Source organism: Hypomesus transpacificus, chromosome 7 (assembly GCF_021917145.1).
Source record: "Hypomesus transpacificus isolate Combined female chromosome 7, fHypTra1, whole genome shotgun sequence".
Classification (NCBI taxonomy): Eukaryota; Metazoa; Chordata; class Actinopteri; order Osmeriformes; family Osmeridae; genus Hypomesus; species Hypomesus transpacificus.
The window spans coordinates 3,796,425-3,812,681 of NC_061066.1; the positions used below are offsets into that span (position 1 = coordinate 3,796,425).

The following is a 16,257-nucleotide window of genomic DNA, read 5'->3' on the forward strand; positions in this document are numbered from 1 at the left end:
ACCAACAGCCTGTGGGGCAAAACCCAAATCTTAAACAACAGGGCCGTATGGTTCCTCCTCTGAGCCGGGGCGTGGCCATTCTCCCACTCTTGTCTCAGGCAGCTGTCAAAGGCTCAGGGCATTTGATCTTTTTTTCCCCTTTTTCTCTTGCCACCTAAGGTGCGTTTTCGCAGATTCTGCCAGGTTAGGTGGAAGAGAGGTGCAGTAGTGCAGTGGTGCTCTTCCTGCCAGAATGACCACAATCCCAATACGCGAGACAATACGCATTCAATCTATCAATGTCCCAAATCTTTATGGGACACTTTGGAATCGCACCCACAGCACGGGTATAGGTACCATTTTTCCCAAATGCTGTTTCCTACCTGGTAAGTGAATACACACTGATATTAAAAAAGCCTGCTGGCAAGTTAAGGTCAAAACATGCATGAACATAAAACAGTAATATGGCCATCTCTCATCTGTGTTGCTGGCTGGACTCCGAGAAAGCACCTGTGAGACCAGAGATTAAGTTATAAATCATTTTAGATTGATTTGAAGTGTGTTAATTATTTAGGCAAATCAATTACATTTAACTATTAAGTTGTGAATCTGTGTGTGTGTGTGTGTCTGTGCTTCGATTATCTGAAGAACGGGGCACTGTACAAAGTGGAAAGTCGTTGGGCGCATTGCTCAGGCTCCAAGGACATGCAGTGTCGCGAGCTACGCTGTTTGAAGAAGCGGTTTGTGACAAATTAATATACATTTCATAAAGGTGTTCTATTGAGCTGCGTTAGACAATAGCCCTGGACTATACACCAGTGCCTGAGCTGGTAGCCTGGAGCCTTCGCCGTTCCGCGGCCTCAGTCTGAAACGGAGGACTAAGGAGAAAGATACTTTATCTTCCAACACATGCATATTAAGACTACAAAATGGCTGACTTGGGACATTCATTCCAGTCGTAAGCAGTTTCTTCATCGGTGCTTAATCAGCTAAACCACCTTCCAGGACTAGCACAGTAGTAAACCCACATACCTGAATCCAGGTGCATTAAGAGGAAAGTCAAAGGCGTAGTATAAAAATTGCTACATCACCATACTATACAGCTATAACGTGTATGTGATTGGGGGACTGAGACGCATAGCATGGGGAAGGCACACACACAGCCAAGCAGCTAGGCGGGCACACCGTGCAGGCATGGGGCATCTTCTATTCTGAACTCTCGGCCGGTAGTCTGGATATTGTCAGGGAGTACAGTGAGAGTGAAGGATGTCGGATCCCACCGGCTGCAGTAATGGTTTCCAAGAAACGTGATTTATGACGCTGCTCTATCAGGGCGAGGCAAGCTTCATCATAAAAGATATCAAGGCGCCCCCGGAGGGAGAACGGGGGCCCATCTGTAAAAAAAACCCCCTCATAAAACCAAATATCAATCATTCCCGCAAAAAAGGGTCCAAATTAGAAGCGGCAACGTTAATGGCCAAAGCTACGGCAGCAGATGCCCGGTTTGAAAGCCGAGCCGTCAACACGGGAGGCCGACAAGAGGGTGTCGACGTGGGGGCGCGTTCCCCCGGGGGTGGAGAGCGCACGTTCCCCTCTTGGAGAAACAAAGGAACTGAAGAAGGGTGAAGATGAATCCCCCCCCCCCCCCCTCCGCCCCCCAGCTCCATACTGGGAGCCTTGATTAATCGCTCTATCCGAGCCAGCACAGGTGTGTGTCCCTCGACACTGTGAGCAGTGGTTCATTTCAATGCCGTTGTGTAAATATAGGGCATGGATTTACATGAATGGGGGAGATAGATGGTGAGTGGAGCTCACAGAGTGAGCGTAGTGAGGGATAACTAACTGGACAGGATGCTGAATTGCCTGCCACGGCCCACAGAAGGATGCTTACCCCGGTCCCGGGTGAACAAAGGAAAGCGAGACGGAAACATCCGGTTGAGTTTTGTGTGGGCGTGTGACTAAACTGTGAAGGAGGAGTGTTGGGGACCTGTGGGGTTTAGAGGGATCTATTTCTTCAAGGGACGGTGGTGGTGGGAGGGTGGGGTGGAAAGGGAGGCGTTTGTTTTTCAAGTCAACAAGGACTACGGTTTCCATGGTGATGGAATATTACTCGTATTTCAAACTAACGAATCGCCTTCTCTCAGACCAGACTGGGGCGAGTGCTGGGGTGGGAGTTCTAGTGAAGTAGGTTTCAAACTGAAGTTCACACGTATGGTGCACATAATGGTTAGGCACATTTGATTTGGTTCATCGCCGATGGCTAGCACTGTATCGTACGCTGTAATGTATTAAACATGTGTGGTAGTGTTAACATAGTACTGTAGTCCATAGGGATGAAAATATACTTTGGAAAATCTCGGAATGGTTGAGAATGTTCTGGCAAGTTACGACACACTACTGTACAACTATCAAGTATGAAGCCACCACATGCAGAACCTCTCAGCATTAGCATGTAGGTAAACAGAACGTGAGGTTAATGTGAGGCGGATTGAACACCCTCACAGCCCTACCAATGCTTTGCAACCCAGAATCTCTGCCTGTCTCCAGAGAATGTTGACGAGCCCTAAGTCCCCGCTAGTGTCATGAAAATGGAAGAGGGTATTTGTATTCTTTTACCTCTGCTCAAAGCAGGGATCCACTTAGTTTACCACTCCACATCTCTGTAGTCTTGTCAGGGTAATCGTCGACTGTTTTAACCTGTAGCCACTCATGATGATCCTGTCGAGAGAGAGTCTCTCCTCTCTGCCTGCTGAAGAACACGCCGGGGGCGCCTCCAGACCCCGGCGCTTCTGCCGTGTGTTTGGCTGGCTGACAGAAATATCCTGCTCTCGTATTTTCTCCGAGCATATTGCTTATCTTCTTTGTTCTCCCGGCGAAAGCTGCCTTAAAACGTTGCCCCGCTCTCGTCTGTTTTGGGTCCTCCCCGCCTGCTGGCGGGGACGCAGGTTGATTGGGGAGGTCACAGACCGCCTTTCATCTCGACACTTCAAAGGAGAGTCGTCGGTGCTCGGTGCGAAGGGGCAGTAAGGGGATCAAATCACAAGTGACAGGCGTAATATTCCCTCTGAGCCCGGAGTCTGCGTCGTTCCTCCGCTCACCTCGGCCCCGGCTTCCCACACAGGCCGATCCTCGACTCCTGCGCCTTAATGCCCATTCATTAGACGTGGCCATTACAAGTGCCCACATCTCAAATCCCCCCCACAAAGTGTCAGCTGTCACAGAGAGTTACCATGGGTGGTGGCTAAATATAGAAGAGCCATTTATAAGCGCTTTCGACAGGACCCCGAATGTTGACCTCACCAAGTGCTGAGTTATGAACCGTGTCACCGCCGACTTCAGGAATCATTTCCTTTTGAGATTTCGGAGGGCTCGCCAAGAGTAATTGATTATGTTCCAGACCCCTTTTTTGGGGTCTTCTTAGATGGATCCATTTTGGGAAACGCAGAACCTTAATCTTAACTTCATCTATCACTTCCTCCATTCATCAGCGGGGGTTGCTTTCCGACCAAAAAGAAAAGGAGAGATGAAGGTTACTGCCGGGCCAGAGCCTGACAAACCTAGCAAACCCAGTTGGTAGTGGTTTCAAAGATTATTTTGGTCGATGTATGCTTTTAAACACCCCCATTCCCGCCGTTGTGACTGAGGACAGTTGACTATTTACTGTTAGGGCACACCCCTTTATAGTGCTGTATGAAGCCATCATACACACCACTGGCCGAGTGTTTACATCTGTTTTATTCACTGCATCTGCTCCACACATCACTCCTGAAACACAGACCTTCCCGGCCAGAGATGGATGAAGCACCATGTTCGCACTCTCCTGCTTAATTCATCACTCGCTGCGGCTCCGTCGAAGCCGCCATCCATCTCCCCGCCTTTTCCCGCTCAGCTGTGTCATACAGTGTGCCCCCCCCCCCCCTCCGTGTACAGTACGCATGCGGATGGATGTGTCCGCTCGACCCTTTTATGTGTTTTACCTCGGAAAAACGCATAAAAAATGCAATGCAATCTTTAGAAGCTCGCAGTGGAACAAACACCGGGCCCTGCGTCGTGAACACAGAGCCGGGCGAGGCAGCTCACCCTGACGGCGAGGAATATCAACCTGTGTGTGGGTGGGTGTTGGGGAGGGAGGGGAGGGGTGGGGCTATATTTATGAAGAAATTGTTCTGGAAAATCCAAGACCTATTTTCTTTTTGAAGTGTTCAGACCAATAGTCCCGGCTGGTAGTCTCCTCTGAGTGTGTTTGTTGTTAGTGTTTGTGCAAAGCAGCAGTAGGTGTGTTGACATGCTTGTGAAGCATGAAGGAAAGGGGGTGCTTTGCTCGAAAACATGATTACAGACTCACCACCTAATAGTTCTTTCATGTAGAACTCAGTGGAATTATTTTGTGGCTACCCCCATACAAAGCAATCGTACTTCATGTGAGGCATTGGTTATCCGTCCTTGATAATCAAGTAATGTCGTACAGGATGCTATACAACCTGTTGACAAATTTGGTTTCTGATATGAACTTGTTCCTTTGCCCTCCAAACTTCTATCGTTTCGAGTTGAAATCTTATCACATCACCCTCCTTCGCAGTAGGTGCCCACTCAGCTAATCACCTTGGCATGGTGAGGTGGGAACAATGTGCCAAAGTGTTTTAATAATTCTCTTTGGATTCCATCCTGAGTGGCCTGGCTACTCTTGTGGAGACAAAGCAGAGAGAGAGAGAGACAAAGAGAGAGTGGGAGAGAGAGAGAGGATGTTCAAAACATCCATCTCTCTTTGTGTCATTCTTCAGCCCTGATGAATTAGAGGACAGTAATCCCACCTTTTTTTTTTTTGCCACTCACAGATTTATGATTTTGTTGCCTGAAGACTATTCATTATCCTCTTCATTCATTTGACTTATCAGTGAAGGCGTCTGCCCACTTTGCCCGTTCATTTCATGAATGGCCATTATAAGGTCAAAGTGTAATTTCCTCCGCTTCATCAGGCTCATAAATAAGGCATAATCATTTAGGAATGACCAGCTGGTCTGTATTAATCTTCTCCTCGCTAACTGGGAGAAACCTACTGTAAGTGCACCAATGCGTATCTTTTGTCTTGTACAATCTAATTTAGTCACAGAAACTCTTTTGTCTCTCGTAAAGTGTTTTGTCAAGGAAGGGACCGTGGCAGGGACTGAAGAGGCGACGTCTGTGGTAGCTAATGGTTTGTTCAGGAGATCAAGAATCTGGGTTGTTAAGCAGCCGGGAAATGTTTGTATTCCAGTAACAAAGTGTGAGTCTTCCGTTTTCCCTGGGCTTTTCAGTGTTGTCAATGACTCAGGCACAGATATTAGACTGGGTTTGGCGTCAGACATCTTAAGTGACCGTCACCAGATGATGTACACTCACTCAACACGCAGCAGAGAGCTGGACTCTGGAGACAGTGCTACATCCAGCAGAGCTAATGGCTAAGCTAGCTCGCTCCCCTCTGCCTGCTGTCATCCTAGCTAGAGGAGTGGAGGTTGTCAGGAGGGGCGGGCGGAGCCGGGAAGGGAGCAGAGCTCCCTGTCACCTGTACCTCTTTCATCCCTGGAGATTTGTGTCAGCTTGCCAGCCCACAGGGTGCCATGAATCCTCATTAGCCACTTTGCCTGGCCCTAGAGACAGGCGGGGAGTGAGCGGCGCTCCCTGGGAGAGGCGCCCCTCTGTCGCCGGGCCCGCTCTCCTCGCTCCCCCTCGCTCCCCCTCGCTTCCTCTGGTCCAGCTGTGAGCGTGGACATGGGCCAGCGCTTCCCCTGTCAGAAGCACTCCCATGTTTCCCCAACATGGCAGCTTGTGGATGTGAAGGTCACCTCTGACGAGTTTGAGCAGGCTCAGAACCCAGCCCTTCCCTCTGAACTTTCTAGAAAGAGCTCGGAGGTACGTCTCTTGTGTCGTTCCTTTTCCCCTGCTCCTGCCGAAAGACTGCTCTTTGGAGGGTCAGATGGCTGAGCAGTTAGGGAATTGAGCTAGTAATCTGAAGGTTGCCGGTTCGACTCCCTGCCGTGCCAGACAACGTTGTGTCCTTGGGGAAGGCACTTCACCCTACTTGCCTCGGGGGATTGTCCCTGTACTTACTGTAAGTTGCTCTGGATAAGCGCGTCTGACAAATGACTAAATGGAAATGTAATGTTGTTCATGGAATGGCTGTGTTGTACCATTTGTCTACTTCTGTTTGACCTATACATGCGAGCCATGTAAAAGCTTACCCTGACATGTTTTTCCCAGTTTCTTAGGGTGTTCCTTACCCATGCCTGTATGAGCACAGCAGTTGATGAATTCATTCAACCTTCCTGGCCCCAGCCCCTAACTCCCCATGGCCTCTTTCAACCAATAGAGCTTGGCTCCCGTAATAATCGCTCATCACTTTTAGTGTCAACACACAGCAATTTACTATGGAGCTCTGGATATTAAATTCCATTTTCTATTAACTTACTGTCGAGCAGTGAGCGAAGACTCACCATTGAGATCTGGGCTTATAGCGATGCCTATAAAGCTGAATGGGGGGGTATGGATATCACATTACTTTTGGTATTGCATTAGAGGGCGAGATTAGACAAGATTGATGTGATTCATTGCGCTCCTATTTTTCCGTCAAAGTCTCACTCAAGAGAAATTGCAGTGTACAAGGTTTGCTGGTTAGAGGGGGGCACATTTATTATGCATGTGCAGTTAGCATTTGCCACCGAGGAATTTAACAGCTGGTCAAATGGGCAGATAGTCCGAGGGTTTGCAATGTTGAGCCTGAATCAATTTACCAATGAGATGAGTCAGAGCCCCTTCAGGGACAAGAACCCACCAATCACAACTAGACCCTGAATCTCCACCTCAGCCCCACAGTAAGACACGCCCCCACACCAGCTCCTAAGCTAGCTATCAGTTCCCTCTCTTAACCTTGACAGCTCCATTTCAGATGGTAATAATGAATATCACCCGTGTCCCATTAGCCACGACGATCCCGGTCTTCGCCACAACGCTCGTATCGCACGGGGCGGTCAGAGGTTAAGGAATCCGCAGAAGGATTCTCCGCCCTGGCATCCGAATCGCAGTTGTTGTAAATCCCAGAAGCCTCTAATCTCATGGCCTCGTTTAACCCAGTCAGTCTGACAGGGGCTGCAACAAAAAGCCACCGACAGATTCAATAAGTGTTTGGAAAGTCACTGATGAAAATGAATCCCTCCACATCTCCCTAACCAAACCCTGCTCATCGTCCCGCATCTCTGCTATTGTTCTGGGTGACAGTCGGATAATTGGCAACCGGCTTGCATATTTGCCAGCGTCTCCACTGCCAGACAGTTTGGGATTGTACCCCAGTCCTGCGCGGCCCCTGGTGAAGATTAAAAATCGACTGGGGTCAACTGGCTAATTGGACAAATGTGGTTGTAATGGAAAGAGGATTTATTATTATATCATATAATGAGGCTTCTGTACTGTCGGCTTCTCTGTTGGACCGGAAATCGACTAAAAAAGCTTGTTGTAAAGCAGTAGGTCATCCGAATCGGTTCTGGGCTGCATGCAAACGAGGAGATTTGAATCTGTGAGTCTAATTTGCGCTCGGTGTTCTCGGGACTCCCTCGGCAGGTAAACTGTAGGTTCCGTTCCGCATGTACACTCCAAGTTGCAGGCCTAACGTTGTTTTTTCCCCGAGTTTGAGATTCATATTTGGTATGAATTATTCATGGTGGTGCCAGCTATAGCTTTGAAACCTGCTTGGAAGTCTTCAACCTTAAAGGGGGAAAAAATAAGGTGTGCTTTTACTGTTTAAGGTTGTTTGCGTCTGACTATAGTTTCTCTCTCTCCCCCCCCCCTCTCTCTCTGTCTCTCTCTCTTCTCTCTCTCTCTCTCTCTCTCTCTCTCTCTCTCTCTCTCCATTCTTTCTCTCTGTTTTCTTCTCAGACAGTACAATGCATTGTCCTGGCCAACAGCTGCTGCCAACATAGAGGTCACCCAGCCTCACTTTCTAACGGTTTCCCCCCAGAGGATGCTGGGAATGTGTCGCGGACGCAGAAAGTTCCTGGCGGCCTCGCTCGCCCTGCTCTTCATCCCGGCCCTCACCTGGCTCTATCTGTCGGCCGGGAACTTTCAAGGTAAGACTCAAACCGTCCTGAGAGTTGCCTATATTAAAGTGCAGGCTGACAGGATTTTTTTCAATCAATGTACTGACTTCTCCAGTGTTTACCTTTTGAAGTGGCAAAAAGTTTTCACTTCAGATTAGACAGGGAACTGTTAGGAGCATCTTTTAACTGAAAGTCTAGACAGGACTGTTCAATGCAAGCTTTCATGCAGATGATGCAAAATTATACCCCAGCCCCTTCGAGAGAAAGCTGAATAAACAACGTTTTCAGTACACAAAGTCACCCTCTTTTCTCTCAAGGTAATATATTAATGAATTACTGAGGCCTGCCCAAAAGTTGATTACTTCCTCAAGACGATTTAGTCCAGGAGTTTCCTGAGCAATTTTAATGACTTTGTGTTGAGAAAGAAATTCTCCAGCTTTGTCATTATTAATTATGATTAAATTGACAATTTTGACTTGGGGGGTCACAGTCCCTGGAGACTGCACATCTGAATGAATTCCTATAATTTCCCACTAAGGACGGGTAAGTAATGATATGACTGGATGTTGAACCAGAGGCGTGATATATTGTTGCCGGGCAAGATGGCAAGGTGTGAAATATCCTGGATGGGTGAAAATAGTCTGGCTTTAACAGTTCTCTCTAAATGTGCAAGACAAACACTGTCTGGTTCCACTCTCTCTGTCTCTACATTTCTTTTCTTTTTTTGCCGGGCTTGCTCTCTCTCACTCGCACGCTCTTTTTCTCTCTCTCTATCTCTCTGTCTCTGTGTCTCTCTCTGTTTCTCTGTCTCTCTCTGCCTCTCTCTCTCGCTACCTCTCTCTCTCTCTCTCTCTCTCTCTCTCTCTCTCTCTCTCTCTCTCTCTGTGTGTGTCTCTCTCTCTCTGTGGCCGCTGAGTGTTTATCTTCCTGCCTGATAAAGTGAGCGGGGGCGCTGGGTTGCTGAGTCTCTGGAGGCTTTGTGCTCGGTCCAGATGAGCTGCTCTCTGGAGCTGCGACAGACGCTCTGACCCTGTGAAGGGGTCTCTGGGTGGGGGGACGGTGGGGACAACTCCGGTGCTGCCTGCCGTGGGGGCTGGATAAAAAAAGCCTTTTCCCAGTTCACTTTGTGGAAAATCCACAAGGAGTGTCTTTCTGTCACCCCCTGAAAGCTAATTGGTGTCAAGTAAGACTAATGTGGTGTTACAGTTGAAGCTCCTCAGCACTCTTTGAGAAGTCGCGGTTTTTTTATTTATTTAAAGGACAGGCAACATGGACTCAAAGGATATTTTAGTGCGGGTTTTGCTCAAAGAGAGCCCTGGCCATAACCATTGAGAATGTGAGTTCATACAAAGTTATTTATTTCCCTTGCCTCCCCCGTGGAGAGCCAAGCTCCACACAGAAAGAAACAAGTCCACCACTCTGGAGCTCTGAGGAAGGCCAGATAAAAGGACATGAAAAACCCTAATTTTAGAACAAAGCGTTTCCTTAACAAAGACCAAAAATGCGGTCTCTTTCCCCCCGGTACATCCAACCGCTTGTTGGACGCTCCATCCTCACTGAATTCGGTCAGCGCCTTTGCTGAATTGGGTGCAGTTTTGCGAAATACCCTGTGGGCTTTGCCTTCAGAGATGAGGGAGACGCTTTTGAATCTGCGAACAAGATGGCGTCTCCCGAGGAAGCCGTTCTCTGGAACACATCCCCCTACTGGTGCCCCGGGACGCGAGAACGAGCGCGTCCTCGTCCTCACTGTGACTTCACCCCCTACGGCTGCACTGCACGCTCCAGAACACCACCCTCCTGAGTGTTTCTGTCTAGCGAGGAAGTTAAAAGCATTCCACCGTCCTGTAAGGATTTCCCGGAGACCTTTCATGTGCCTGCTGCTATCGTGTGAGGTTGGATTGTCTTCTCCAGAGCCCTGCCTCACACTGACAGCTTGGGATCAATGCACTGCCCAGGGAGAGCTAACCCAGGCGCCCCCATGTAAACAAGCCAAGAGCAGAGCTACTGGACACTGTTGCTGATAGACACTTCTTGACCTCCAGTGGGCTGGTCGTTGTCTTGGGAGAGCTTGTGCGATGCTGATTTGGCAGCCCTTGTCTTCAGTGTGACAAGGGGGGGAGGCAGGCTCTGGGACTTGGGGGGATGTGTTTGCTGTTTGCTGTCACAGCCCTGTCGGTGGGAGGGAAGCCGCAAAAGGGCTGGCTGGGATTTGTAGTCCCCCAGCCCCCCACCATGACTCTGCATTGATGGTATGCGAAGCTTGCCAAAGCAAACAACATAACAAATACACAGGATTTTTGTTATTGGGCCCGGTTCCACCTTTCAATATAATGGCTGCTAACATTGTAATCCCGTCATGTAGCCAATACGCCGATATTGTGCTCGTACAGGGCTGTCGTTAAGACAATTCAATCTTTACCACAGCACACCACGTTGACTCCATATAACCTTTTTTAAACTTTAAAAATACCTTGGACTCTTGTCTTACACCTGTCCAGATCCCCTTGTGATTGAACTTCTCTGTTCAAATATCCAATACACAGGACTACTTTATATGGTTAGATAACCCAGTCCTTTGAGCCTCACACTATGTGACCGACTCAGGGCTTTGTAACTTGATTTGGTCCTATGCGACTTTATAAGACTCCAAGAAGATAAAAGGGTTTTGTTTAAACCACTTGAGATAAGATATTTTACCTCAGAATAAAAACCGTCTAACGACTAGAAAAGGTACAGTATGTACCGAGGCACTTCTGTAAAAGGCTTGTTGGCAGGAACAGAAGTTTTAAACAAGCCTGTGTTTCTCTGGGACAGTTTATGAAGATGCCACGGGTGGACCATAATACTTTTAAAATAATTTTATATAGAGCCTTGGGGTTGTCTATTTTCGAGTCAGCAACAAATTGAAGAAGTCCCCGACTGTCTGGAGGCAGTCTAGATATGCTGACTGTAACCAGGTGACCATGGCAGCCCGCAAACCCCGCCTTATTACTTATTAGCATATTCCTCATGAATATGCAGCATGTTTATGCCTGAAGCTAAGCAAATCACCCCTATTTTACCATTAATTGGGACAGTCATGTTTACGGAAACTTTATTATGTCATTAAGGCAATGCCCCTACGGCAGAACACCCCTCACCCCCATCTCCCTAGCTCTGCTCCAGATCGAGGGGAAGGGGGTGCGCCAGCGAAGCAGCGAAAAATGGAAAAAACTGAAGAGCTTCATACTGTAGTATGCCGTAGCCAGCGAATAATGGATAATCATCGGGGGCTTGCTGCTCTAGATAGACCGTTAATATCCATCTCTTCACCCACGGGCCCATTCCACCCCTGTGACATTTGCCCAATTTCTTTGGCTTTTACTGTCTTTCCCTCTCGCCCCCTCGCCCCTCTTCCAGGCCCACGCTGGGGAATCTGTTCGGAAAAATATGCCACCATTAAGCAGCCACTTAAACACGCTCTCTCCCCTAACGACGCTTTTAACGAAGTGTGAGTGCAGGCGGTTCCTGTCCAGAGGTTCGGAAGTGCAGTTGTTGATTTGAGGTTGAGGCGCTAATAGGTTTCTCATGCAAAGACATTCGTCTTCAGGATTAGCTTATTTTTCTTTCAGGTGCAGCCATAGATTAGTAGAGACAGTCGTCATGGCTACAAGGACATCCAGGAATGTGGTTGAACCTATGAATAGAGCTTCATATTATACAGATAATAAGTAATGGCTCATACAAGCAATTAGTCTCTGTTTACAATGGTGGGGAAGTCTAGACAGATGGATGTAACCGGACACTTTGCAGTCAGATGAGCCTGCAAAGGAAAAACATTGTCAACACGGCCATATTCCCCCTCTCCTACTTCCAGAGTTGTCTTTTAACACGCTCAGCATACAAGGCATGGCACAAAATGGCCGCCACACATCCTGAGCTCCTGTTTGGGTGATTTACACTTCCTGTCAGGTGAACAGATGCTGTCACCTGACGGATGGCGCCCCACCGCACTAGCAGATGTCTCCGTGGCAACCGTGGGGATGTGTGGACGGAGCAAGACAGGCCACGCCAATTAGATCTGTCATACATGAAGGCACAGGGCGCAGGACATGCAAACAGACCATGAATCACCATGTCCAAGGGCCCGAGTGACTCCCATCTTTTGGCAAGTATGCAGAGTTCACTAAGGACAGGACATGCGTGAGGAGCCGAGATCTGGACCCCATCCAATGTGCTAGCGCCGAGAATCCTCGCGATGCATCGTGAATATATCTGAAAATGGCCTCCTTACATGTCATTAAGTCCATATGGCATGCTCACGCCGTGCAGCGTCCGTGCTGTGGATGGAAATTATTCAAAGTGTGCGACCTAATGAGCTGAAGATGGCATGTATTATTGCCTCCTTGGCTGGGTGATGCATCAGAGCATCTTGTTTCTGAAAGAGCGTCGACGTGTCTGGTGCGCCGTGTTCTCCACCATTGTTTGGGCACGGATGACGCGCGTCACGACGACAGCTCCAAAAACCAAAAGAGCTGGCTGGGCCCCAACAAAACCGCAGGTGCATCTGCCGGCCTGTGAATGCCATATGAAATCTCCCAGCCCCGCGCACAAATGGCCATTCAGTCCAGTTCAGCGGGATTAGACCCAGCAAATCCACTCAGCAAATTAATTACAGCTTGGATGAAATGGAGCCCAGAAGGTGCTTTGGTTCTCCGGGAGAGTGTTTTACTGGGGGTCTGTTCTGCTAATGCGCCCATGTGGGTGGAGTGATGCTGCCCCCCCACACACACCCTTCCTCGAGGGCTGTAAATGTAATCGGATCCAAAATGGGGAAATGTTCATTACGAGCAAGTTCCCTCCTCCTTGCCAAGCGAGGAAAGGTCCAGTGTAGGCTTGTTACCTATTGAGACATCTCAGGACCCCCGATGCGGAGGCTTGTCTTGTGTGCACTTCACCTGTGTCTCCATGGCAATGCTGACTTCTTTAGACTTCAACGGAGATGAATGGTCACCATGAGGTGGACAAGCTGTTTTTTTTAAACATTTTTTACCCATTTTCACGTCCGGCTTGCGGTCCATGTAACAAATGTCTTGTTTTGTTTTTTTTGTTCCCGCAAAACTCCAAAATTCCTCGGACACCGGAAGAAAAAGGCCACTTTTCCCATGGCCTGGGGCTTGGACACTGCTCGGATGCTATAGGTTTTGCCATTTACCCGACAGTCCACATCCGTCACATCCCATCATGCCAAACTCCAGGCCGGAGGGGAAGGGGGCACCTCCCCGAGGGAAGCCCCCACTGTGTGTTTAGACTGTGATGACTGATGGTGTCAGACAGCCAAGCCATCCATCTCTCTGTTCTGATCAATGCAGTGAGATGAGGAGCCGTGGCCAGTCTGGGTCTCCAGATGTAGCCCTGGTGTGCTGGATGCTTCAGGAGCCGCTGTGACGCTCTGGTGCCTTCTGTAGCGAGCGCCTGAATGGGAACGCCGTTGTGTTGTTTTATGGCCTACGTCCAAGACCTTCCACTGCCTTTAGGGACTTGATGGGGTTTTCAGAAATGTACTCCAAACCTCCCTCTCTCTCTCTCTCTCTCTCTCTCTCTCTCTCTCTCTCTCTCTCTCTCTCTCTCTCTCTCTCTTCATCTCGCTGTCTCTTTCTCCCTCTCCCCCCCTATCTCTCTCCATCTGTCTTTCATCCTCCTCCGTCCTTCCTGTCTCTGTAAGATCCAGGAACGTGTGTTCCACGTCTGTAGCCGTCAGAGGAGAGACAGAGACAGGGGGGAAATTGCCACTGCCTCAAATTAGACTACAGCGAGCATATCGGCTGGCTCTCAGTGTCAGGGATATTGATTGAATGGTATCTGTGTACTCGGAGGCCTGAGAAGCATCAACACTTGGACCTGACTGCTAATTTGAAATCTCACACTCTCCGTTTACCCGGCGATGCGTCGATAGGCCGCTGTGGCGGATTCGCCCCCTGCCTTGTCCTTGTGCTTGTCCACAATACGCCTCTCCGCCACGTCACGGTCGTGGCAAGGTATATCCAGCTCACAGCATGGGTGGCCCTTGCACTTCCTGTTTTTGTTCCACTTACTTCTGTCATTTCCTGTCACGGCAACGTCGGGGTTGGCCTCCCCTAACGCTGTCCTCCTCTCGCCCCCTGCAGTGAAGCCCCTCCCCCTGTCGCCCCTGTCGCCCCAGGCGTCTACGCTGGTGGGCGGGCCCGGGGAGCGCCAGGCGCTGGAGCTGCGGGTTCGAGAGATGGAGGAGGAGAACCGGGCCCTGCGCAAGGAGCTCAGCAAGCCCCCCAGGAGCCCGCAGGGCCGTCCTCACCACGGCAACCGCCATGGCAACCAGTCCCGGACCCACTCGGAGGAGGGCACGGGGGATAACGAGGGATTGAAGTCGGGCGCCGCGGGCAACGGCTCGGACTGTGCACAGCAGCCGCCTGTGGATAAGTGCGAGGTGAGTCACGAACCGCCGGGGCTCGGCGTTGCCATTGGCAACGTCCATTTGAAAGGGAAAGAAAGGCCCCCTTGTTTGGCCGCTGAACAGTCTACAAGAGTAAAAAAAACAAAACATCTTTTTTTACATAATTCCCAGTAATGGTTACCGTTCGTGGAAAAACATAAACCCACTTACATGTTGTCCACAGCATAATAGCACTACCATAGAGAATCATTACCTGGCTAACTACCCTTGGATAAGGCACCATTAGCGGTGAGGTCAAAGTCAGACTGGATTATTGCTTGGCCATGGCTCCTATTAGTCTAATCCTGACCCAATTATGAAACAGACCAGGTCATAAAGATGCTTCTCTGTCAGAGGGCATTGGAGCAGCATGGCGGATTCAGCACAGTGCCACTAAATCCCCTCCCATGTAGAGATCTCTCAGGGCTAGATGATACTGTGTGTCTCCTACATGCTGTCTCAGCACCAGTCCCACCACCATATTAACCCCACAGGGGTCAGACCCAACAGATGGTTAAGACCAAGCCTCTGTGGATCGTAACCCAGGCGGGAGGCGGAGTTTTCGTAGCGACACGTCCTCTGTAGTTGCTCTGACAGGAGGGTGGGGGGGGTGGGGGAGGTTGGGGGGGTGGGGTCAACAGTCCGCCCCCTCTGCATGACTGCGGGGTTATTGGATTTGTTTACCCGCCAGTACAGTTATCCCCTTTGACGGCTTTGTTTGCCTCCCTGCCTCTGAGGCCCCACAGTGGAGGACGTCGAGGGGGCAGGATTCTCTGTTGCCCAGAGTGGACACTCCTTTCGACAACTGTCCGTATCTTTCTTCCTTACCCTACCTTCACCATCACTGCTGGTGAAGGCAGGTCTGCTAGGTACCCTACCTTCACCATCACTGCTGGTGAAGGCAGGTCTGCTAGGTACCCTACCTTCACCATCACTGCTGGTGAAGGCAGGTCTGCTAGGCCCTGACCAGGCCTCTCCCAGGCTGCCAGCAGTGCTGAAGCCCAGAGATAACAGACTTAGGCACGGGGGCACCTTGAAGGTCTATACCAACCAGCCTCTACCTCTCAGCTACCCCCCACCCCCCACCCGCCCTCCCTCCCTCTGCCTCAGAGAGGACCCTTATTCGATAATAAACAGAGTTAAATCCCAACCTGCAGAGAAAAGAGGATGGCGAAGGGGTTTTCGGGGAGAGAGGTGGAAAAAGATGTCAGGGCTCATGCCAGATCCGTCAGAGTTCTCACCCGGGTTAATGTGGAGCTGCGGCGAGCGGCTTTTCGCTTCTGAGATTAGCACACCAAATATTATGTCCGCCTGAACGGAATCCATATACACCTGGCACATTATCATTTCAGTCGAGCCCTTCATGAGGATGGTGAGTGGAGCGTTAATGCAGGCTTGAAGGAGCTTTGGACCAATACCGACACCTAATTCCTCACGCCCAATTGGCTCCTGCAGAGCTGTCGACGATTAGCTGTTGGTCTGATATTGTTATGGCTGAGACCAATTCTTCCCTGGACGCTGATAAGAGTCTGTTAATGAGTGTTTAAATGCGTGATTTGGTCTCAACGTGGGATAAACCCCGTTCCCCTCAGAAAGTATTTCCGGAAAACAAAATGGTGCTTAGTGGTCAGCGATTCCTTCTCCCGTGTTAATTGTAGGAGGAGTTTAACACTGTCTGTCTTGCTAATGAATGATGTGTGTGGGGGAAAAAATACCTCTTTGTATTAATCTCTCATCCCTCTCTCTCTCTCTCTCTCTCTC

General features: G+C 49.6%; 1 protein-coding gene across 1 annotated transcript in view; it reads left to right on the forward strand.

The window, feature by feature from the left end:
- The first annotated feature begins 375 nt into the window (after positions 1-375).
- Positions 376-16,257, forward strand: part of large1 (LARGE xylosyl- and glucuronyltransferase 1) — a 37,008-nt gene continuing 21,126 nt past the window's right edge. The window contains 3 exon segments of the mRNA XM_047023267.1: positions 376-719; positions 7,885-8,075; positions 14,192-14,510. Coding sequence (XP_046879223.1) covers positions 685-719; positions 7,885-8,075; positions 14,192-14,510 — 545 coding nt within the window. The 5' untranslated portion in view covers positions 376-684.